This window comes from Orbicella franksi, chromosome 3 (assembly GCF_964199315.1).
Source record: "Orbicella franksi chromosome 3, jaOrbFran1.1, whole genome shotgun sequence".
Classification (NCBI taxonomy): Eukaryota; Metazoa; Cnidaria; class Anthozoa; order Scleractinia; family Merulinidae; genus Orbicella; species Orbicella franksi.
The window spans coordinates 3,044,820-3,070,000 of NC_138147.1; the positions used below are offsets into that span (position 1 = coordinate 3,044,820).

The window sequence follows — 25,181 nt, forward strand, 5'->3', positions numbered from 1 at the left end:
ATATAATGCGGTGTTCAGACCAGAACTTTCCCATTGCTACAGCTATCTTATACTGAATAACAGTCGTCACGTAGGCTTAAATACATGAAATCCTCTGTAAGTGGCCACAAAGACATCACCCAGTTTAAACCCCACTCTTCCCTCCCCTGCATCATTTCTTTTGTCGCCTTTTCTTTGTGTAGGTAAACAGCTGATGTGGATAGGAATTTTACAGAACACTTTTTTTTACAATTATTTACAAATGCGTAAGAAAAGTATCCTCTCTTGCATAGATTTCGTAGAAAGTGCTAAAAAATAAAACGAGGTTCATAATAAGCTTCAGTTAGCAAAAATAAATAGCTGACTGACAGTTTTCCTCGAGAAAAATTTGAAAGACGAAATGCAAATATACAATTGACGGAAATCAACTGGATTGAAGAAGAAGTATGGTAACACTAATTTTTTGGACTGAATAAATGCGGTATATACAGATAATTGGTAAATACAAATGTAATGGGAGCTTTCAGCAGCAAAGAAAGACTATGAAAATTGTTTGAGCTGTGAGTGCATTTGGCACGATTCGAGCAAAGATATAATATATATTCGAAGAAAATTCTTTTTCCACAAAAACCTCTTCAAAAGGTTAACGTTTCTAGACTCGAGACTCAAGCAAAAATTAACTGATTCAGAAATTCTCGATAAGAATATATTCAAAATTCATTGGTAACTTATTTCTCGTTTCATTAAAAAGTTAATTTATACAAGATATTCAATAATCGAAAAATGACAGGGACTCCTTCATGTCTGATGCGCCAGGTACTTGAAGTGCTCCGGAGCCAGCTTTCTGTGTTTCTAGGATGCGACGCTCCCATGATGTTACATTCAAACTATATAACGGATGAAAACACAAAAGAAACAAAAAAAAAACTTACCTAATGGAGAATAAAGAACTTAATGTCTGATAAATGGTATCGGAAGAGGAAAACTGTTAATAAACAACAACAACAACAACAACAACAACAACAGCATGATTGTCAATAGTTTACTATTTAATGAACTGTCAACTTACTCAATAATTGGCATTATTGACTCCAACTTCGGAAGAACACTGATCAGCGCTGAGTAACAGGGTTTAACAATTCCTTTGAGAAAGGAGATCTTTGAAAGGAAGAACCATCCAAAATAAATAAGAATAAACGCAAACTAGCGCTCTAGCTAGAAAGTTTCTTTTTTTACATCTGCTGTTCCATTAAACGACAAAGAAGGCTACCATGACAGTGGCCTCCAGCCTTGCTCGATCGGTTTGCAACTGGCTAAACAATTGAGTAATTCAATTTCATTTTAATTTTTAACATTTTAACAAAACAGATTCAGATATTTTCTTTCTCGCGCTACTCATAGGCCAACCTGGTTTTGAGGAAGCTCGTGTTTTCTGGCTCGATCCATCATCGGTACTGGCGACAAACCCATCTGCTTCTCTTCGTCTCCCTATTAGGCACAAACGAAAATCAATCGCAAACAGGCCGAAGGAATCAAACAAAAAACATAGCACTAGTTTTGAAACGACTAACTGAGTCTTAGAAGATTGAAAATGTGCGGACCTCTCTTATTGTTTTGCAATTCGTATAACAGCGTTCTACTCTTTTTTGGGTTATTCACTTACTGAGAAGAGAAAAAGTAACGGACCATATTCGTATTCTCGGTACTGGACTGGAACGAGCCTACAGTGGAGGTTCATGCGGGAGAATATCATTAAAAGGAGATAAATGTCATTTGCATTTGAAAGCACTCCCTGCATTAGCCTCACTTGCAAGCTAGTTCCAGTCCAATACCGGGAATGAATACAGCCTAATGATCTTAACTTTTGCCTCGCTGAATAACCGACGATGGTTAAGTGGGTGAATGATTCTTAAAAAAGGGACGAAGCCTAGCCTCAAGGCAGATGCTCGTCACGCAGTCTTCCTCCCAGGGAGATTGCGTGACGAGCCTAAAGAGCGTCTGCGTAAGAGGCTAGACGAAGCCTTGTTTTCGCAGAACCGGAGATAGGAAATAGAGATAAAAGAAAAAAAAATTACGCCCTTTTACCTAGGAAAGACAAAAATCTACTTAAAGTCTTAAATTAATAAAGACAAAAATCTACAGAGGATGCAAAGATACATACTTGCAGATAAAATTCTTCAAACACCTTCTTGACTGATTTGACGTGAATGTACCATGGCTTGGCAGACGTGTTTAAGTCACACGCGGTCATTAATAGGCGACGAACAAGTTTCCTGGAAGGAGGCTTCATGTTAGCGTCATGAATTGTAACCATGGTGCACAAGCACTGTTTTACGAAACAAATGGAGTATACATAGATGTAGAATATATGAAGGGGGTAGTGAAGAGATGTACAACGAACGGAGTGCATACGGAAGTTTACCGTGTTAAATAAAAGTACCTGCCTACCGACCCGGTAGAGTGAGGCCTCTACACAGGGGGGGACGAGTGAGGGGTGGGAATGTTTGAGCGTGGCCAAGAGATAGGGTACGAAAGGTAGTCTGGGTCAGGCCAGCGGCTCATACAACTAGAGCTGGGAGTATTTCTTCTCCCCTTGGATGTCCATCGCGGCCTTAACTCAGTTCGCCGGTACCCAATTATACACCTGGGTGAAAAAAGGCATTATGAGAGTACAATGTCTTGCCCAAGAACACAAGGCGATTACTCGGGCTAAGGCTCGAACCCGGGCTGCACGATCCAGAGCGCACCGCGCTAACCATCAGGCTAACGCATCTCCGGGTTGACTAAAAGTCCTATATTCTGGTCACTTATCGAATTTATTATAATAACAACGCCATGTTCAACTCCTCGGCAACGCTAAATATCAACTAATTAATGTTCAGTTTATGTTCAGTTTGCAATGACAACGAACAAACGAACTGAAATTTATCCCACTTAGGACATCACTGGATATTTGCAGCCCTCGCCAAAGAAAAGGCGGTTCAGCTGGATCCTAGCTTCGCTCATTTTATTAGCGATTTACATTACAGTAGTACCTGTGATCTGGTGCATTCCAACTGAATTTGTTGTTCTTGATAATATCGTCGAGCTTAGCTCTGTTGTCGAAGAACAACATTAAATCCGTAGCTAGGATGGCGTCTTCCAGAAGTTCCAGTACATGCTTGTATTGCTTCGCCGAAAGACTGCTTAAAACATTGTGACCGTCCGTCTACCAGAGAGAGGAAAAAGAGTGACAAAATGAAACTTAATGGCAATCGAGAAAAAACTTTTATCTGTATAGGTAATCGTATGAATGCGAGTGCAATTAAGGGTTTACACTACGACTGATATTTGAAAATTCTCTCAAAGTTGCACGAGCTTTTAGGCTGATGCAATTTGAAATAATTTTCAAATATCACGAGTAGTGTAAATCCTTAACTGATCGATCCTTTATGCGATTACTCATTTATTTTATGACTGAGAAAGTAATTAAGAATTAACGATAAATTGGCCTGCTCTCAGCCAATCGCAATGAAGTAATTTTCTCAGTCATAATAATAAATCGAGTTATAGAATCTCGAGGGGAAATATGGAAGAAAGAGAAACCCAGTAGAAACACGAGGGTCCACGAGCCATGAACGAGTATTCCCGTAGAAAAAAAAGTAACATAGAGTGATTGTCTACGAAAAGAATATCCTCCGGAGCGCTGATTGTTTAGGGCACAAAATAAACAAGTATGGTGGAAAGACCTAACGTAATGCTGAGAGTAAACCAAACGCGAAGTTGATTTCAGGCTTATTTAATTATTAGCAGACGAAAAGATATCTTCTCTCGACTTGCTATTAACCCTGAAATCAACAGCGCATTCTGTGTTTCTCTCGGTGTTCCGTTTCGCCATTTGTAATAGCTGAGTTCCCAGAACAATTGCATAAACGCTCGCGCAGATAATCTCGGCATAAACTACCGCTCTTTTTCAAAATCAGCTACATCACTTCTCAAGTTGGTACATGTCTGCACACGAGCCAAGTGGCCCATCAGGCCGGAACTTATCTCGGTTTCCGCAGCATGAAGCGACTAGAAGTATTTCTACGCCCCCTGGATGGGACGCTAGTCCATCGCAAGACTACCCCCAGCATTAATTTGGCCGGTACCCATTTATACACCTGGGTGGAGAGAGGCACTGTGAGTAAAGCATCTTGCTCAAGGACACAACACGATGTCCCTAGCCAGGGCTCGAACTCGGACCGCTCGATCCGTAGACGAGCGCACTAACCATTCTCTATTTTCCAATTGCCCATAATTCACTCTGTTTGCCCCCTAAATTTTGCATAAACTATTGTTGTGAAATACTCTTGGGAGGTCTGCATATTCCCAAGAGCATTTCACAACAATAGTTTATGCAAAATTTGGGGTGCAAACAGAGTGAATTATGGGCAATTGGAAAATAGAGAATGAGGCCACCGCGCTTCCCACTCACACTTCTCGCGTTAGGAATCCAAAAAACGATGGTACACACCTCTAAGATGAACACTCCTTGCTTGAAATGATGCCACTCCATAGTTGATGTAGAATACAGATGACTCAGCGGCGACTTGTTCTTGATCATAAACGCATTGTTGTAGCCACGATGATCGATATCGTGAATAATCCCCGAAAGGTACAGCGCAATTTTCTGACAACACGAAAACAGAAAAGCGTTGAAACTAAGCTTGAGTTTTCCAACTAAGTGTCCTAAGTTAGCCAGTTTTGCTTGGCTCTATAGTACGTTCTCTGATTGCCAATAGGATGCAAACTACCAACCACGACTCGTGCATTTTCCCGCACTTGGCGAAATCTAATAAGCCATTTCCGAGTTGCTGTTACCTCCGTTTCAAAACGAGCCTTGGTGGACAACCTTTCATATTGAAATGAGTTTTTCTTGCACGTTGATTGTCTTACATATCAAACATATCTCCATATGAAAGGTTGTGCACCAGGACTCGTTTTGAAAAAGATGTAATAAACAACTAGGTAATTATGGCTTATTGAATTGCATATTTTAAAAAGTAATAATAACACTGTAATACTAGTATTAAAATAATAATAATGGTAACACTGTATAGTATTTCCAATGATGGGCTGAGGGGAATATTGAACAAGAAGTTTCCTTATCAAACAAGCACACAAATAAACAAATAAAACCTACAAACAAATACTAGGTTAAGGGTACATGTACCTCTTCCCAGGTAAAGATGTCGGACGCCATTTTCATGATTACACACATGCTGTGTGCCACAGCGAACGCATGCCCCCAGTTATGATATGACACAGGACGGTAACCCTTTCGCACAGACAAAGTGAAGCGAGTAAGAGTGTCCATATCAAGTCTAGGAAGAAAGAAATATCAAAGATGCATTAGCTCCAGACAATTAGGATGATGTCCGGTTTAAAAAGAAACGCCAACCAACATATGCAAGCTTTTGAAGTTTCGTCGTCTTATTTGGCTCGTCTAAAAATAACAATGAACAAAGTGATGTCACGATATACTGAGATCTGCTTTAACTGTTTACACAATTAATCAATCCCTTCAAACAGGGAAAGTTGAAGGACAAGAAAGTTGTTTTCAAGGCATTCCCACCCATGATATTTTTAAACATGGTAACAGGTTTTTCTACGGATAACGTGACCACACGCGTGGAGTATATGGTTTCGTGGAGGATGAGAATTGGGGCTGACCACGTGAGCAAAATCTGCGTTTCAGAATTGGCTATTTCTAAACTCCCTGGGATTTGCGAAACCAGCAGATCCAAAAATAACCCAAGAAGGATTAGCTTAGGAATGAGGTCTATAGGGGGATCAACTCCCTCACCCTTTATCCTCTCTTGCTTCATGTTGAAGCCTCAAACTAACGTTTGTCTGCTCGTTATGTCTTCCTTGAAAGCATTTTTTACTTGCTTAGGGTCTCGAAAACAGTGACTTCAAACTTATAGTTTGTATAGTAACATACGAAATCGCTAAAGACGGAAGTACCACAAAACTCGAAATTCTGTCCTAGCCCAATTGAATCACTTCATGAGCATTTTGAAGATGTAATTTTTGCAACAATCTTCCATCCAGAAAGGAATGCACTTCAAATATCTGACGCAAAATGCGCTTTCCAAATTGCAGATTTTGAGATGTCAGAGAAGAGACTTTTCCAGCAGTCACTGGCAACACTCTTGCCCTGGTTGTCGAACTACAATTCATTACTCACCTAATGTTGCACTCCTGAAAAAACTCCTTGGTCATTAGGATAAAATAGTTAGTCAAATCGTCATCGCTTTGATAGACGTTAAATTCATAGCTGAAACAGAATAAAAACGTACAAAGAACTCAGGAATTTCTAATAGAGGATGGCCCGATTTTTTTTCTCCTAGGCTACGCCAGCGAAAGAGTTATTTGACGTAAACAAAGCGTACGCGAGCGACGTAAATGAAAGAGCTTGCAGCGCAGTGCAGTACGTACAACTCAAAATTGAGGGCCCCGTCCACACTACGCTTGAGAAATTTGAAAACGCAGCTCTATTTCTATGTTTAGGCCTACCGTCCACACTAAAAAAACGGAGCTTTACGAAAACGCTCTTCAAACCTGAGGAATTTGAAAACGCCGGCTTTGCGTTTTAGTGTAGACAGAAAATATTTTGAAAACGCCTGGTTTCGTTTTCGTGTGAACGGAAAACATTTTAAAAACGAAGCTTTTTAAAAACGACGACGTGGCGATAATCATGTGATTTCCTTGACCGAGCTTTCTTCAAACATAAATCCAAAACTACCGGTCATTGTTGCGTTTTCAATTTTCTCCGGCGTATAGTGTGGACGGAAAACATTTGATGCATTTTCCGAGTAAAAACGCCGGCGTCTTTAAATTTCAACGCGTAGTGAAGACGGGGTACTGAGAAACGGACTCCGTGTCTCCGAGGAGTTTCACTGAGACTCCCTCGACTGTCGTCCATTCAATGGACCTTTAAAAAGACGACTGCGGTGGAATCAGGAAAAAGCAGACAGTGAAATGAAACTAAAGATAAAATTAATGTTCCTCTTAAGACTAAGAAAATAAAAAAAAGTTTTGTTCTCTTGGTTAATTCTGTCTAAAGCAAAACGATGGTGGGGATACAAGCTTTATCTCTTCTGCCATGTGTAGCGATTATAGACTCTTTATAAACATACCTATAAAAATCATTAGGTAGGGTACAGGCAGAAGCTGCGTCAAGGCACTGTCGAGTCTCCTTCTCCGTCACACAACAGTGGTACGTCAACACTTCCAAAGCCACCTGATGCTTCTGTTGAGCTTTAAACAGCTGACCGTACATCTGACAACACAACAGATAAAATCTCCTTACAAGGCGGAGTACTGAACTTGCTATCACACTTTGGAGAAGTTAGCAATAGGTCAAGGACCGAAAATGTTTGCTAGAGTACATCATCCTGATAAGTAAGTAAGTAAATCCTTTATTTAAGTGTCTCTGTGTTTAACCTGGATTGACTAATTGGGACACTAGTAAAATAGCAACACTACTATAATTGACATAGGGTACTTACAAAATTTGAATATTTACAGGAAAATGATAAAATCTTAATGAGTATGAGAGATCCTATGTTAGCTTATGTGCAAGATAAAATTGTAAAAATTAAAATAATTCTATTGGCTACAAAGATTACAGCAAGGTTCATTTTTCTTATTTTTTTTCTTTTTTTTTTATAAAAACAGGTAAACTAGGCCAATCTCTTTAATTTTCGGTAATTTTTGACCTTAAGAATGGCCCGAGATATTCAACAGAGTATTTGCCATAGCGTTTGCCATTTCGTCATGTGGTATTTTTAGATATTTTTACTAGCCTAGCAAAGACAAAGCAAACAAACAAACAGACAGACAAACTGACAGACAGACAGAAAGACAGACTGATAGACAGACAGACGGACAGCCAGACTGACAGACAGACAGACAAATACGCAAACAATGCCTATTTCCTTTTCTTAGGTTTCCAGGAAAGCGACCAAGGGTCAAGCTAAACGCTTCCATACTCATCACGTATTCTCAGCAGTCTCTCCCGAACCCAGCCTGACACTCAATATGTCGTTGAAGAGAGGTTGCTGTTTTTTCCTCTGGCTAAGTTTCATTTCCCATATCAAAACACTCGTCAGTTTGCCATGAGAAATATTTAAACTGATACAGCTTCATTGACTTTGTCTCACTTATTACTGCTTCCGTGACTGCACATGTGTATAGGGCATTTTCACTCACGTGGCCAGTAGCCATGCAAAGTTATAGGAACAAACAAAAGTGCTAATTTTGAAAAGATTTCAACTCCCACAGGATTGGTTTGGTACACTAACATGGCCGCCGTGTCATTGTTTTGGGACACCAATATGGCTGCCGTGACGTCATGTGAAAGCACTCTTACTAAAGTGTTATCTGGAATCCGGTTATTTTACATACATACCTGGCTGTAGTGAAGAGCCAGACCACAGTAACCAGCAAATAACTCAAATGAACTTGCATCTAAAGGACAATGCAAAACAACAACATAAGAAATGAAATGACAATAACATGAATGAAAGAAAAGGCATGTTTGACAAGCGCTGGGTTGAAAGTGATATGTCCTAGACTTGCCAAAGTCACTTTTGCTAACCCTTCGCTTATCCCTCTCCGTCGAGCGAAACGAGAGGGAAATCTTTGAGAGACGAAGTGGCGAGCGTGAGCGAAGGGAATTATTGGAAAATACTTTTAGAAAGTCTAGATATGTCCATAAAGGGAAAAACGGTTACTTCTCTAGTAAACTATGTTTGGACGTTTCAAGAAAATAAATCTCCTTCACCGGGTTTTTACGGAGAGACTTGAAAACTTCTCTTACTCGAAATGTCGGTCAAAACAGTGCTTAGTTTGCGTTATGCACTTTCTTGAAACAATTCACCGAACATTTAAAACAAAGTGTATTAGGAAAAACCATTTTGTTTCAGGAAGGGTGTTTTTTATTTTTGTCAGAATTTATAAGTTTTATTTTCTTACGCTGAGTGCGCACCGAAATTTGCAGTGAACTGTGATGAAACAATTTACCTTCGTTTGAGAAGAACCCTCTCCTGCTGTTAACCATCTGTACGACACCAATCACACTACAAGACAGAAAGATTAAAAGACCTGTGTTTGACATACGAAAAAGAGTGCCAAATTGAGTGAAATATAAATTAGATTACCCTTAAAACAGTGAAGGAACATTTCAATAACGCAACAAATACAAAAGAAGGTACGGATGGACAGAAATTGAAGAAGATTAAAACGGATTACGATATGGGTCAGGCTTACACAACTTTATCTCGCTTGCTATTTGCTTGTAACAAAGCTATAGGTCTTGACAATTATATACATAGAAGTAATTTTTTCGCTAACATTACGTTTCATACATAGACTAAACTCAGCAGTGACAGTCCCTCTAACATTTAAAGAGTCTGTGAAACGTAGTAATTGATGAAATGTTTGGCTCTTTGGGTGTAATATTCGAGGAGAAATATGCTTGCAAAAAATGCAAAATTTTCGAGTGGCAAAAGCGCTAATGAGCTCATACGCATATTTTCTTTGCAAAATTTTGAGTTTTTAAACCCCACAAAAAGTATTTAAATAAATACATCGGGCTCAAATTCCCAGTTAATCGTGCTTTGCCCTTTCAATATTCAGAACTAACGTTTTTATAGCTCCATTAGAAACTGTATCGCTATTGTAAACAAAGATTCTCCTATCGCTTATTGAGTTTTAAAACACCCATGAAAATTAGCTAACGTTTCTACCTTCCTTTACACTTTACAGGAACACACAATATGGACTTTGTTATGTAGCCGGTCTTCATATCTACTTCTCGGTTGAATCTCGCATCACGGTACGGATCACTGATGTTCAGAACTTCCGATGTACTCGCGACGTAGCCCGCAATACCTTTCTCAATCGGAAATCTTGAAGAAAAGACAAATACAAGAGTGCACATTTCAAAAGTTGTTCAAACTGAGCATTTGGAAAATTAAACACCTCTCGGAACTCTAAATAAAAAACACTCAAAGACGATATGCGATAATTTTTCATTTTATTTTGACGTAAAGCTCTCGTCCTTAAGGTGATTCCCTAGTAAAAGAACCCGCCATAGATTTCCAATGAAACTTGGTATGCTGTTGTTACAGGACAAGGAGATATTAAAATCGTAGTAAAAAGAGGGGGTCACCGTGCTTGTTTTCACGCCACAATGCTGACAAATACACTTGTTTAGGTGACTTTTCGAAATCTACGTGCGCAACAAATAAGCTCGATTATTTTTCAATGCAGCGTGTTATATCACACAGAGTTTGACTTCCTTGATTGTTTATTCATCTACGTCCCAGAAAAAATGTCTTCAAATACCCTGCATTTTTTAATTCTTTAAAGGAAACATAATTTGGACATGTGCTGTTGGGTCCTTTATGTCTCCCTCTGTAGTATTTATTTGATTTGATCTGGTAATTTTTTTTCTCAGTTATTGAGGATATCATTCTCATTGAAATTATGAAATAAAAAGTGGGGGTCACCGTGCTCGTTTAAGAGAAAAGGAGCATTTATCTCGCTATCGAGCTTAGTTTGAGGGAAATCTCTTTAGTTTTGTACGCGCACGCGCTCATGTGCGCGCGCCAATGACCCAAAAATCGTGCGCAGTAGGGATGCGCGATGCAATACTAAGGAATCACCTTAAATAAAAATTTGACGCAATATAAGCTGGGATTTAGCATTATTTGAAATGCTTTAGCGAAAAACAAACCTGATCCTAATATGCTGTTATATATATGTATATATGGTTCGCCGCTCCTCAGGCAGTTTCCAGTAGTTTTGTGGTCGTGACCCTGTTAGTAAGCTTACAGTATCATGGACAAATGTAGACTGCAAGCAGAATCTCTTTTGCTCAGAAATCCGCGGGTAAAAATGCAAATGAATGGAGACGAGCGGTGAAGCCGCGAGCCGCGAGTAGCGCGGGCGTCGGAAGACGAGCGAAAAGAGAGACTGCACTGGTTTCAAACAGCATTTCTGAAGCCCGGAACTGTGGCGACGGAGTAATTCCATTGATAACTCTATTCTATTGGCCGATTTACGTTCGTCCCTCGCGGATCTTCGACCAGAAGAGAGACTGCTAGCAGTCTAGCCAAATGAACTACGGACAGTTCCTTACAAGGTTTACAGAACAAAGTCTTCATAGCGATATCTATTTGTTCACCTTATTTCCGCTCCGTTCCTAAATTTGAATCCGGATCCATCTTCGTCTCCTTCGTCAAACAGATTCGCGTATAACTCATCTGATTTCGAGTCCACCATAAACAGTGCGCATCGATCTGCATTAACTAGCCTTTTGGCGAAAGCCTAAAGTAGAAACAAGAATATTTTAAGCAAAAGACGCGGATAAGGTTTGAGTGCTGATGTCGGGAAGGGGAGAAGGAAACTCCTCTCTGTAGATGTTTTGCGCAGTTACTCACTTCCTGCACTTCTTCTTTCGTGACGACTTGGAATACAAAACACCGCCTTGGTGTTGAACCAGTAAACTGACAGGTCTAGGAAGGTCGGTTGGAGCAGTTGGAAGAGCACACTGTATATGAAAAACCTGAACTACCTACCATTATTTTTTCGATAACAACATCCATCGTACTGACTTCATCAAAAATAGATCTGAGAAAGGCAACACAAAACAAGAGCTTTGCTTAGCTATTCGCTCTGTAAAGAACTAACAAATCAAGCCAAACAGATTGTTTTCAACCACTTGGCTCGTATGCAGACGTTACCTATTTCGTTCCAACTCACCTGACAACATTCAGCAAGAAACTGTTAAGGTCCTTCTGCTTTTGCATTTGTTTCGAAATCTAAACGCGATGAAAAAAACGTATAGTAAGGCACATTTTTCAGAGCGGTCTAAACTTTGATAGCGCGCTCACACATTGTTTTCACCGGAGCTGTCCAGTTTCAGACAAAACGGGGAAACGTTTTCCACCTAATAGAGAACAGTTTTCATTAATTCTTTTGTGCAAAATCAGGAGTGAGTTTAATTGTAGACTCCTAATTTTGGACAAAAGAACCAATGAAAACTGTTCTCTGTTAGCTGGAAATCGTTTCCTCGTTTTGTCTACAGTTCAATCTTGGGTAAATGTTCATAAAGCGGACAAAAAAGATGAACTGACCAAAGAGAGCAAGATATTCAGTTAATGTCTGACACAGAGGCCAACGAAAGAGGTAAGAAAATCGATGGTTGTACGAAAGACAACCTATAAGTTATTTCATCTTTCATCTTCCTTTTTCTATAATTTCACCATGCAAGGGTTTGGTTAATTTCGTTTATCACTCACCTCAGCATGGTGGATAGCAATACTGCCCCAGGCAAGATAACTATTGACAATCTACAACGTGTAGAAAGAAAATAACATTAGGCAAGTGAATGACACTGAAAAAGGCCGCGCAACGTTGACCATAGACAGAGGCATGGAAACTAGTACTTACACTGCCACGCAACTAATCATAAGAAACACAAACACGAATCCGCACAGCTCACAAATTGAAACGAATTTTCTCCAGGTGTTATTTTGGGTGATGCGGAATAACAAGGTGGAATTCCTTCTTTTGGGCAAGAAGCCTTAAATAAACCAACCAAATTCACCTCCTCGTCTTCTCGTTCAAATGACGAATTACCAAGCTTTTTAACCAACTCGACAATACCTGTGAAACAATCACATTGAAAATATTTAGACAAGACTAGAGTGAGTGCACAAAAACTCCATACCTGTGCTTACATTTTTACAAAAAAGGAAGCAGGAGTAACGTGAACGGTATTTGAACAAAAGGTATTACTGACAAAGACACTGCGACACAAGAAAGTCAAGTCAAATAGCAATGACCATGATGATTTTCTTTCAACATGGTTTAGGTCGAGTTTTTCAGTAAGTAAAATGTTCTTAAACAAAACAGTTGCACGAGAAAGGTTGGACGAAATATTCACTTACAAATGTATAGAAAGGTTTGAGACCATTGCTTTCGGGAACTCGCCACTTCCATGAAACATAAACCACAACTAAATTTTGTCACTACTTCTGGTGGAATAAGCAATGAATGATTAAGCACAGCGTCTACTTACCAACTATAGAGCCATCTGCTTGCACAATGGGCTGACATAACACTGACTGAGCTGTGCTGTCTGAAACACAACAAGTGAAAGCGAAACAAACGTGAACCGTTTAATTAACAAAAGGAGGATGAGTATGTGCCTGACTGTGCATAGGCTCCCGATATGATTGGGACCTGATAATAGGGTGCAAACGAAAACAGGCGAGCGGGGCTTATTTTTCGCGCCCACCGGGTTCACTTACCTTCAATACCGATCCCTTTAGGAAATCTTTCATCCTGCAGAGGGAAATAATGCTTAGCTAACAGAGTCGTGCAATCATACAACGTGTCAATAAAAGGACACTGATGACCAGCTCACTCAATTACAAGTGAAATCCTTATCTTCAGTGTTTCTTTTCTTGTATGTTGCTATTTAGGTTATGTACACAAGTTACATATACGCAGTAGACACACTTTGCAGGAAATCGCGACTAAGGCCGACTTTTTCTTCTTTTTTCTTTCTTCTTTTTCGCTCTAAAAATACGAATTTCTTTGTAAGTAAGATATCCTGTATATAAGATATGAACCAGGAATTAAATTGGAGGTTTTTGTTTTCAGTCTATCAGAAAACGACGACGGGACACAGCACAGTAAAAATGGGGCTCCCTGACCAAAACGTAAGTCTTGTACACAAAATTTATCGAGTTACAACTAAAAAAGGTTCACAGCAAGAGTGGATATTGACATAAAATATCGCATTACCCCGAGAATATCCTTGACGAAGAGTCTCTCTCCTGTTTCTGCGACATAAGCTGCTACGGTACCTCCATATCCGATGGTTTGCCGGCACAGAGATCGGGATCTGCGACCAAACAATACACAAAAACCTAGCTAATATCTTTACTTCCTTCACTCGTTTAACTCAATTTTGAAGAACTGCGACATGTAATCCCCATTTCAGTTGTACATGTCTAGCTTGGCTCAGGTCCCGACTACACTAATGCGTTTTTAAAAGTATCCGTTTTCGTCTCAACGAAAACGAAGCAAAATATTTCCGACCACACTATGCACTAGCGTTTTCGTTTTGTTTCACCTGTCCACACTAATCCGTCTTCGAATGAAAACGCATACTTTTTGATGCGTTTTCGCCTATCGTCCACATTAAAATGACCGAAAACGCTGATGGAAACGACGGTATATGACGCTTTTTTCAGCACCGTTTTCGAAAGCCTCACCTGTCCACACTAGAAACGGAACGTTTTCAAAACGCTCCACTTTTGAAACCGTTTTGAAAGCGTTTTCAGTCGTTTTAGTTTGGACGATAGGCGGAAAGCGAAAACGCCTCAAAAAGTATGCGTTTTCATACGAAAACGGATTAGTGTGGTCGGGTCTTCAGATAGAGCAGGCGTTTTGCTTATTAAAAAGGATATCGCAGATAAATTCGCCACAAATTTCAGACGTCTGCAGTCGAGTTACGTTTCAGTTTCAAAAAGAAAATTTCTCACTGTATGTCGAAAAAAAGAAATCTGCAACAGGGAAAGAAAATCGTTTACTATTATTCAATGATCCGAAGTTCAAATGTAGCTATATCCAGAGGTCTACGCCATGATAAGATTTATCTTTTAAAGCAAGCAAGAATTTACACAAGAATACATCCTTGAATAGAGAGAAACGTCGCTATGTTAAATCGATGTCGATACGCCTTTGTTATGGACTTCTTCTATCTAGAGTGCTTGCAGTGTGTTTTTCTCTTGAAAATCAGAAAGTCGGTATTGTTCCCGTCTATGTCCCGTTTTCTGCGTTCTTTTTCACGAGGATAAACACACAGGTCCAGGAGAAAAAGACCGATTGCAAGCAGTGTCAAAAACAACATATCACCGGCGGGCACGCGCTTTGAGAACTTTTTGTTGCAAGTTGAACTAGTTGTTGTTGTTTACCTTGGCTTGCTCTCAGAATACAGGTAAATGTCCTACGGAAGACAAGAGAAAGATATGATTAACTGCTTTACATGACTGAATACTACATGTACAAAGATGAATCGAGTTCTAAGCAGGTGCTGTTATAAAAAAGCACACTTCACCACACACGTAGTTCGAAAGAAAGCTAGTTTTCTTTGCTTGGCTCCGACGTTTGAGAAACAAAGCAAATAAAAAAAATTATTTCAGTGAGTTCCTACAATGCTCATTATTAAATACCCACTTAGTCATTAACTGCTACTAATGAAAAAAAAAAATACAAATAAACAAACAAACGTCCATGAATATAAAACGCAGTCATTGACAGTGCTTGATACTTACTCTTCCATTCTTGTCCACCAAGTAAAGGGAATGTCTATTGGCATGTGTTGCTAATTTTTTTTAAAAGGTAGGAATTAAAATAAATTGATCAATAAATAACCAAACAAAATGAATACAGTGATTTAAAATAATAAGTTAATAATAACACATGCTTGTATCTACAGTCGAACCCTATTAAGCGGCCACCTATTAAACGGCCAGCCCTATTAGGCAGCCAGCAATCGAAGTCCCAATGATGGCTTTTCTATTGTTTCTACAGTACCTCTATTAAGCGGCCAACCCCTTTTAAGCGGCCACAGTCCATTTCCCCAAGGGTGGCCGTTTTATAGGGGTTCGACTGTATTTATGTTAACTTGCATCTGTTCGATTTATCGCCTAAACGTGAAGCGTGGAGAAACAAGGGAAAAACGAGGGTCCGACAAGACAAGGCTATCTAATGACTAAATCTCGAATGTGTGTAAGGTGGGACAGGAAAACCATTTTTTATCATGTCATGTGGGGCAGCTATAAATGTAAGCAGGCTATACAGCAGAATGGGCTGTAGAGTTTCCCTGAAAATTTATATTTTGCAGGCACAAAGTATTTCAGAGATTGTTTCAGAATTATTATATCTAGTGAATGGGAATAGGCTATCCAGAGAGGAAAAATATAAAACAAGATGAAACCTGCTACTCACCTGCTGCAACACTTTTGACAAGCTCGTACATGACTCTCACTTTCTTTGGCTGTTGATTGATGTCCTTTGTCAATTGCTGGAGCATTTTGCGCTTGTCTGTATGCACACAAAACTTTAAACAACAACAAAAAATGGAAATTCAGCTTGTCAACTTCTAGATAGTGTTGTATTAAGTGTGCAATTTTGCCTAAATTTCATGACTGTACAATGAAGAATACAGTGGAACCTCCCATAAGCCACCACTCAAAATGTCAAGCTTAGGTGGTCACTTACGAGAGCTTAGACCATATTGGATCAACATTTTGTCTCATTAGCATAAGGTAACTGCAAAGACTAATGTTTTAAATGCTTTTTTCACATGAGAAGTCAATTTCAAGGAAAAAGAAAGTACTTCCCATTGAGAAATTTCCGTCTTTTGTGCTATCCAGGAATATGACAATGTTACAACACCTTATAATCCAATTTCCGCTCTATAATCTGTCAAGCGGTCACTTACAGGAGGTTAAAAACAAAAGAAAATTTCAAACTTTTAGCTCTAAAAGTGGTTGTGGTTGCTTACGAGAGATGGCTGTTTGCAAGAGGTGCCAAATATAGTGATTTGACTTGGAAAATTTTGGTATTTTGGAAAACTGGAGAGGTGGTCGCTTATAGGTGGTGGTCGCAACTGGAAGTTCGACTGTACGTCTATAAATAATGTGACCTACAATATTCAAGAAACATCTTTGTTATTACCTTCCATTTGGAAAGTGATGGCCTTACTCCTATAAAATAGCAAAGAAAAAAATATGAATTTGAACAAATACATTAATAAGTTAATAACTTAAGATCAGTACTTCTTTTACATTATGCATGTGAATGAAATTAAAGTAAACTTAAATCTGCAGCTCTTCCAGAGTATATTCAATTGACATGGATGATGGAAAGTGACAATTCACTCTCTTGAACTTAGGCAAATTTATCATGATTGATTGAGAATTAACTTCAAAACTCAAATTCATACAGTGATACAATTTGATTAACAGCGGTAGTTGTTGAGTTTCAGTGTTTGAATTCCTATATTCACCTTGGTAATCTAATATCCAACAAGGTTTTCAATGAGCAAAACATTAACAACTTCCAAGGTAGAAACTCCATCTGTTTTAGTACACTAGTAGACTAGTAGGCAGCCTCTAATTCTCAAATGAAATCTCACAATCAGAATCTAATAGTTAAATATATTTACATATATATTTTTTGAAATTATATTTCAATGCATAAAATTAATAAATTTTCAGTGATTGAAGATAAAATTTTCAGGCACTAGCAGGTATGGAAGTGTCAGTTGATGACCATTCAGGGCTTTTGTCAAAAGACCACATTTCTTTTACTATCTGCACTTAACTATGATGAATTTAAAGTTTTCAAATGGGCACTTACATGACTGTAATATTATACTGTACAAACCAAAAAAAAAAATGAAACCCACAAGGTGAGATTTGGTAGTTTCTAAGAATTTGACATTTCTAAAGACGAATATCCCATAATCATATGGAGGAAGTCGAAGACTAATGCTGCAAGCATATCCATTTTTCTAATATATCATATGTTTAAGTACTGATGGATGTGTGGATACCATTATTGCCATCTCCAGTGACAGGTTCCACAGCTTGCGTTTTTCTGATCAGCCATCTTTCAAGCTGCTCTTGGCTGATGTCTGCCATGATAAAGTCCTCCAGTACTTGAGGGTTGGCAGAAAGGTATTCTTTGACTCGCATCTCAGAGAGAGCTGCCACATAACAAAAAAAGCTTCTCATTTAGTTGTTGTTGCTGACATTAAAGTTTGTGTTATAACTGTGTGTGTTGAACTGTAAAATGGGTTTGCATATAGGCCATTTACAAGGCTTTTTGCCTCTGTGTTAAAACGAGTCTTTGTGCGAAACCATTCATATGAAAATTGTGTAGTTCCAGAAAATATCCATACCTCCCCCATGGAAGGGATTTTTTCTAACACCTCCCCACCCTCTGGAAATTCCAGTTAAGCTTCATACATTTCTTTAAATTTTTGGGTCATCCAGAACCTCCCACCCCCCAGGAAATTCCAAAGACTCGTTTTGAAACAGAGGCACAAGGTAACTCAGAAATGGTGTATTTTCATGGTCTCGGTGAATGTGAAGAAAAACCTGTCTCAATGTAAATTTATGGGGGGGAGGGTAGGGATGAGAAGTGTTGTAAACATTTATCAATTCCCACTTGTATGGAAATTACTCCAGGGAGGTGAGTGGAGGGGGCACACCTTCCATGGGAGGGATGTAGGTATTATAAGTAACCACACAATGATATGGTTAATTTTTGATGTATTGTAAAAAAAATAGTCAGCAATTGTATCAACTACTGTTAGAAACACTCTCTTCCTAACTTATTTGCTTACAAAACCACACTTACATTTCTAATTTGTAAGATTACATTTAACATATTTCTATATCAAAACAAAATGCTTTTGGCAGAACTTTAATTGCTTAAAGTGCAATTCTTAATTATCAAAAAAAAATATTTACGAAAAAAAAAAATTAAAAATGATGATTAAATGAAATATATTTAACACAGTGTTAGTAGAAGAAGTAAAAATTACGTCCCAGATATCAGTTTGAAAAAACACTAAGAAATAAAACATAATGATAAAAAAAAAATCACGTGGGCAGATGTTTGACTTTTTACTTGTACAATTTTTAATTAAACCGTTTTCAAGACAAATGAAAACCAGCAAAACGCCAAATGTTCGGAGTTTCTCGCTGGCATTACTGAGTATTTCCAATACGGCATTCAAAAAGCTCCCTGATACAAAGCCTCTAAATGTAAACATCTTCATCTTAGCACGGAAATAATTCACCGAGTCTCGTTATTGTTTGAAAATTCTATTTCCGTTGGGTATAAAGCACCAAGAAAAACACGTTTTTCTTTGTCTTTCTGTTTTTGTGGCTTCTCTATATTTTCTTTTTCGCTCGATAATTCTTTAAATCTATGAAGTAAACTTAAAAGTTCAGTTTCAGCTGCGGTCGGCTTTTATCATGAATAAGTAATGCCTGTCGCTTTTCAGAATAGTCTCGTCGTGATTAGAACCTGACGACAGCTCTTAACATTATTTCAAAATAACTAGAATCACAGAAATTATATCAAAAACTTCACATCAGCGATCTATTTTTTCTTTAATATTGTGATACATGGAACTTCACTGAGGTCTAAATTTTAATTTAAGCTTAAATAGAATTGATAGACAGTGAAAATGTTTTTCCTTGTTTAATTTGTCCCTTATTTGAGTGAACGCAAAATTTGCATCTAAATCTGTGAGATCTGCCTGAGATGAAATCGCAAGGAGAGAAAATTACAAAATGAGAAAAAAAATTAAGGCATTGGCCCAAAAAAATGTTATTAACGTATCACTACCATAAAAGAATTGCCGCACGCAAATTCATTTTCAGCAACGGGTTACGTGCAATTATTGATATAAGGATAGATGTTTACTACACAACTAGCCAAGAGTATTAAAAGCTTACTTTAGCCTGGAAGCTTCGAATAATATTTTATATAATAATATCGGCCCAAAAAAATGTTAGTAATGTATCACTACCACAAAAGAATTGCCGCACGCAAATTCATTTTCAACAACCGCGGGTTACGTACAATTATAGATATAAGGATAGATGTTTACTACACAACTAGCCAAGAGTATTATAAGCTTAATTTAGCGTGGAGGCTTCGAATAATATTTTAGAAAGTTTAAGTCTTTATTACAAAGCTCGAGTTTCAGTACATATGACAACGGTCTGTCACGGTTGGCCAAGTTCTGAGCGGGGAAAGACATGACGAAATTCAGTTAAGCTTAATAACGCTTAAAATTTTTTTCATTAGACCAGCTACCTGAGCATTCAAGCGATCGTTAGCAACAGCCATTAGAGATTTTATCGCCGGGGAAAGTCTATTTCGCAATGTCACGCTAAAACCCAAATTTTCAGATCGGCCCGCGGTAGTTGACAATTTGTAAACTTGACGAATCCAAGTCTTACGCATAATAACTTTCATGCAGTACAAACAGAGTGCTTATCATTCAAACAAAACACACTTCACCATTCTCTAAACGCGAATTCGGGGCGAATATTGACGACCATATAACAACGATTCACAGCTTATTACATTTTAAGCATTTTGTAAACATTTCTCAGAGATTCTTACCACCAGAGGATTTCCCTTTGAGGCCAGTGTGGGATTCATCGCTTACGTTTCCATTTTCTCTAAAATTACGCAGCGTTATTTGATTCGGAAGTGGAGGAAGCCTACGAACACTGACTTGCTTTGTTGGCGAAGACATCGTCTCTCCCAGATTGAACATTTGCCATAAAATTAAAATAGAAATTCCAACCTGAAATGTGCGCCAAAGCCATGCCCGCCACTGTTTACGTCGCCGTTAATCGTCATCTGTCGGAAGTGAAGTTATGCGCGCGCGAGCGTGCAAGGTCTTAGAAGGTTGCACCGGGGCGCCGGGGTCCGCGCTGGGAGGTTCGAGGATCCCGGAGTAAACTATCCAGGGGAAAATGCTTCAATTTTAATTTCATTTGTCAAAAATGACCGCTAAGGTTTTTTTGAAAATAATTTTATGTTTTGCGTATCTGAAGGAACACGCGGAGGATACAACGGTTAAATTGCGCGCAGCTTACCAAGAAGAAAATGTTATGGGGGATCGAGGAACAAGTAAGGGGAGGGGAATTCCAGGCCTCATTGTCTCCTGTCTATTCCCTAGGCGAAGAGCAGCGTCTAACTATATGGAGATGTTTTGTGGTGGGGTAAAGGGTTTGGGGTTTCCCCTGTTCCCGGAAATTGGAAATTATATAAGGTTTTTGTGTACTACGGAACAAATCAATTTTGGAAAGTTTCCAAGCAAACGCAGATGTGCAAAATTCAATAACCCACCCAGTAGACTACAAAAGACGAAAACAACTAAAGTAAAATTACCTTTCATTGTAACTCAAACACACTAAATAATGTATGTACTGTGCAAAGGCGAAAACCGAAAAATAAAGTCGACCTCAGTAAAGCTGACTGCAGAGGTTTCCCGACGTTCTTGGGAACTAAATTTAGAATTTCTTGGTCTTTTTTTTTTCACCCTTTGTTGATTTGCTTTTCAGTCACTAGTCGTATCTCTGCTGTGAACATAGTGGAGTGTTGTCGATTGTGTTTGCATTAAAATGCTAACAAAAGTGACTTGTTTGTGTGTGTAATTGTGTGTTGGCAAATTACTTTTGAAGGGACGTCGGTGTGACAACAATTTACTTCTCAGCTGACACGGTTTATCCCTTTATTCAATTCCAGCGAAGCGAATTCGAGAAAAGCCGAAGCAATGTTTCATAAGAAGGAGTTCGATTTGATCGCGAATTGATACTTAATGGCTGATTCCAGCGAAAACTTGCGATAAATTGTACATTGGCACTGCCTTCGAAATGATGGGAAATGAATGACAGTGAAAGTGACACTGAAACTGACAGCCGATCGACAGATTTTTAGATGGACAAAACGTTAATATGTTCAACTGGTCCTTATCAGACAGTCCAAATGGGAAAATGACCTAAAAATAAACTTACAATGCTCCCCATTTGAACAGCTGACTGTTTAAAGTGCTTTTCGCAATCATCACTCACGATCAAAGAATCAGATCTGCATTTTCAGTGTTACATGGTTAGCAGGGGACGTTAAAAAAAATGACACACACTTATCGCAAAGAGTAGGCCAAGTAGGGTTTCCGGTGTTTGTGGCCTGGCCTTGTCACACGGGTTGCAGTTTCACATAGGGTAAACCTCATTGCACCTTTGTCCAAGAAAAACGTCTATATCTATGTTAATGTCGATTCCCGCCGCTCTCTCGTGACCGGTCTTTGCTTCGTGAACAGGGGCTGGATATCGAGCCTATATTAAGCATTGTGGTCACCTGCCAGCCAAGTGATTTTGGTTGGTCTGGTCGATTAATACTATGAAATACCCTAATACCCTTGAGATACCGTTTACACTTTATTTCTTAGCTATTTTTCCTTGATAGAGATTTACATTTTCCGAGTTTTAGTTTGGCGTAAGGATAAATGGAAGAGTGAGACTGGTCCTTAGCGTGGCGCAAGCATTTAGAGGGCTCTATTATGCCAGACCGACCGGTCAGGAACTAGTGGGACTACGCGGGGGAAAAAAAAAAATGAAAAGGCATTTTACGATCAAACCAGGTCAACCAAGAGGAATGGCTCTTACCATTTTTGATTACTTTCCCGAATTCCCTATATAAGTGAAATCTACTGAAGAGAAGTAGGCCAATGAATCGCCTTGTCAGTATCGAACTGCAAATTTCGGTCCGAACGGTCCGATCGATCTGGTTCCGAATAATCCGGTCGGACCGAACCGAAAACGGACCTTTCCATTTGACTTCTGACCGAAATTTCAAGAATTTTGGGCATAATGGAAAGCACCCTTGGTCAATCTTGCTCCTCTCGCCCCTTGAAGCGATTCGACTAAACACTCCTCGTTGTAATACTGAAACATAACAGTTCAAAGAGAATTTTTTGTTGTTGTTTTCTTTTATTGGGTTTTCTTTTCAGTCGAATCTGCAGCTTGAGGAGAACAGCTCCGGAGTTTCTTTCAGCTTTCACAGGTTTTTGGATCCCGCTTTGCCATCGGATTAACCCAAAAGGTACTCAGACATTTAGCCTCCTAAAAAAACAACGAATACACATCATACAGTTAGAGACAGGTTTTATCGCTTCACAACAAGTTTCAAACAGTACGTAGAGAAAAATTCTTCGCCAGTCTGTAAGTTTTACATGGAGCGCTGTTGCCAACGAAATTCAAAGCGTAACTCGTTGAGAGTCAACGCTACAACTGTAACTGGGATTGCAACAGACTTTTGTTATACTTACCTTGACGGTACAATTAGAAGAGAGCTGGCTCAAAGTGAGGGGTGGAAGCTCGACTACCAAGCTACGAAGACAGAGAAAAATAAAATCCGTTTTAAACATGCAAGTTCGATTCATTACAACACGTAGAAAACTACATTTGCCCAAACTACCTTACCTAACAAAAACCAACCTCAATCCCAGGCTAGCTCTTTCTCCTTTGCCCCTCTTATTGTAAATTAAGGGGTCAAAGGAGACAACGCTTGAGATCGAACTTCAAATAAAGCCTCTTTAGCTTTACAGCAATTCACTGAATTGTCATAAAACACAATGACGCAAGTCACGCAACTACCCTACGAAGAAATTTCATTTTTTTTCATTTTATTTATTTATTCCATTCTAAAATTACAAAGATAAATATACAGTAGACAAGTGAGAGGAGAAATGGAAAAGGGCAAAAATATAGCAAGCTAATTAGATGCCCTTGTTTAATTGACAATAATAATTAGGGTAAAAAAGTTAACTTAACATAGGAGAGGAAGAGGTATGAATTAATTAATACTGAGCAAAATAATACTGGAAGAGTGCTTTTTTAAAACGTTTCCTAGTCGCTAAGTTACGTGCTGAATGATGACTCGGATTCAAACAACGGTTGCTAAGGAGTCTGTGGCCCTATGTTCTTATTTACACTGTCAAACAGATAGTTATTGATATGGCGCTCTGTAGAGAGAATGGATATTCTGATATGGAAGTAAAGAAATTCTTACTCTTCTTTAGAAGATAGAGACATATTGGAACCGCTTCTGTCTAGACTATCAGTTTCTGGGCTCATTGGTTTCCTACTGGCACTCTTGTGGCTTCCGGATCGTGACTTCTCACCTACATACAAATGAACAATTACAAAAACACAAGAGATATCACGACATCAATTGATTAATGCGATAGTGTAAGGTCGTGTTTCATCATGATTGCCACCTGTTTTAAAAAATACCCAAGCGTACGGCGCTATAAAGGCCTAGCTAAACTGGAGAACATTGCTCTGGAAACACTGTTTTTGAGGCAAATGTTTCGCAGTTTAGCCGCACAGGAAACATATGCTGCGGAAACAAATTTTGCTGCTCGAAAACCAGAAAATGTTTTTCCCTCGGGTGAAAAACAATTTTGCTTCCCAGACACAAATTTTGCTTCCGAGACATATGTTTCCCAGTTTAGCCACCATGAAAACAATGTTGACTAGGTTCTAGAGCTGCTCATTAAAAATTTTTGCCAGCAACAACGAGCGTACAACAACGGCTGACCGCGAAGTCGAAGGTTACCAAAGGTTAGAATGGGAGACGGGCCTTTCTTTTCAGCGGTGCAACGATTTTTAATGAGCTTCCGTGAAACATTACCAAGAAAGAAAACCTACAGATGATCTGTCGCGGAGCAAGAAATTTCTTTTATAATAACAAAAGTACATTTTGAAAACTTTTTTACATTTATAGTTTTGTAGTTGGTTGTAAATGTTCTTAAATTTTATTAGTGTATTTTAGACTTTTAATCTGTGTACCTTTTAGATACAGGGCCCCTATGGAGACCAGCCTCAAAGCTGAATGGGCTACCCTGTTTAAATAAAGTTTATTTACTTACTAGTCGAAGTAGAAGAGCAACAAGTAGGTGATAGAAAAGGGGAGGGACAGAAGGAAAGGAATTGGAAGAACGAGAGAGAGTTACTCATTGCCTTGTGTAACTGTTTGTGGGATGTAGCTCGTGAAGACTGCATGAATAGGGACAAAAAGGAAGAGGCTTACTGCCAAATTGATGCACAGATGTCAGAGAAATAGTATCACAAAGGACTATAAGTCATAAATTATGACTATAAGTCATAAATTAAGCCGTCATGGAATGAAGCCTTCTTCATAGCTTTATAAACCACTGAATTTTGCAAGCTTACCTTTACTTTTGCTGCTCGATGTCCTAGATTGTTTATTTTTGTTAGCACTTCCACTTGGTTTCGGCTGTACGCTAGCTAAGTCATGAAACTAAAATTCAAACAAAATATCCAACATTAGCAATTAAGTTTATAACTTCTTTCTGATAAAATACGAACCAATGAGAGTCGAGCTAAAGTTCGCCGAAACGAAACGTTCTCCACATCGTAAAGTACCTCTTCCAAGTTTGAAGTACCAGAAAGGCTTTCAAAATTATAGTCTTCATTCTTGTCCATCAGCCTGGAGAAAATAAAAATCATAATTTCAAAGAGTTA

At 38.8% G+C, this 25,181-nt stretch overlaps 2 protein-coding genes across 3 annotated transcripts in view; both read right to left on the reverse strand.

The window, feature by feature from the left end:
- Nucleotides 1–728: 728 nt before the first annotated feature.
- Nucleotides 729–20,998, reverse strand: LOC145480671 (putative 3',5'-cyclic phosphodiesterase pde-5). The gene is made up of 26 exons (XM_081458971.1): nt 20,245–20,998; nt 17,651–17,803; nt 16,771–16,799; nt 16,039–16,150; nt 15,363–15,412; nt 15,003–15,034; nt 13,828–13,927; nt 13,329–13,362; nt 13,097–13,156; nt 12,623–12,681; nt 12,315–12,365; nt 11,776–11,834; nt 11,592–11,643; nt 11,198–11,340; nt 9,756–9,917; nt 9,031–9,086; nt 8,417–8,475; nt 7,143–7,285; nt 6,191–6,280; nt 5,174–5,324; nt 4,475–4,630; nt 3,015–3,187; nt 2,141–2,252; nt 1,387–1,467; nt 1,049–1,137; nt 729–866 (listed from the first exon to the last, which is right to left on the reverse strand). The coding sequence occupies exons 1-26, from the start codon at nt 20,399–20,401 to the stop codon at nt 749–751; spliced, it is 2,481 nt and encodes an 826-aa protein (XP_081315097.1). The 5' UTR covers nt 20,402–20,998; the 3' UTR covers nt 729–748.
- A 703-nt stretch (nt 20,999–21,701) lies between these two features.
- LOC145480668 (uncharacterized) overlaps nt 21,702–25,181 on the reverse strand; it is an 11,148-nt gene continuing 7,668 nt past the window's right edge. Inside the window, exons 11-15 of one of the 2 annotated variants that reach the window (XM_081458959.1) lie at nt 25,083–25,146; nt 24,870–24,957; nt 23,704–23,815; nt 22,961–23,021; nt 21,702–22,754 (exon numbers count right to left, since the gene is read on the reverse strand). In XM_081458959.1, coding sequence (XP_081315085.1) covers nt 22,683–22,754; nt 22,961–23,021; nt 23,704–23,815; nt 24,870–24,957; nt 25,083–25,146 — 397 coding nt within the window. In that variant the 3' untranslated portion in view covers nt 21,702–22,682. The remainder of the gene's footprint in view (nt 22,755–22,960; nt 23,022–23,703; nt 23,816–24,869; nt 24,958–25,082; nt 25,147–25,181) is intronic. The other variant, XM_081458957.1, reaches the window with a different exon arrangement.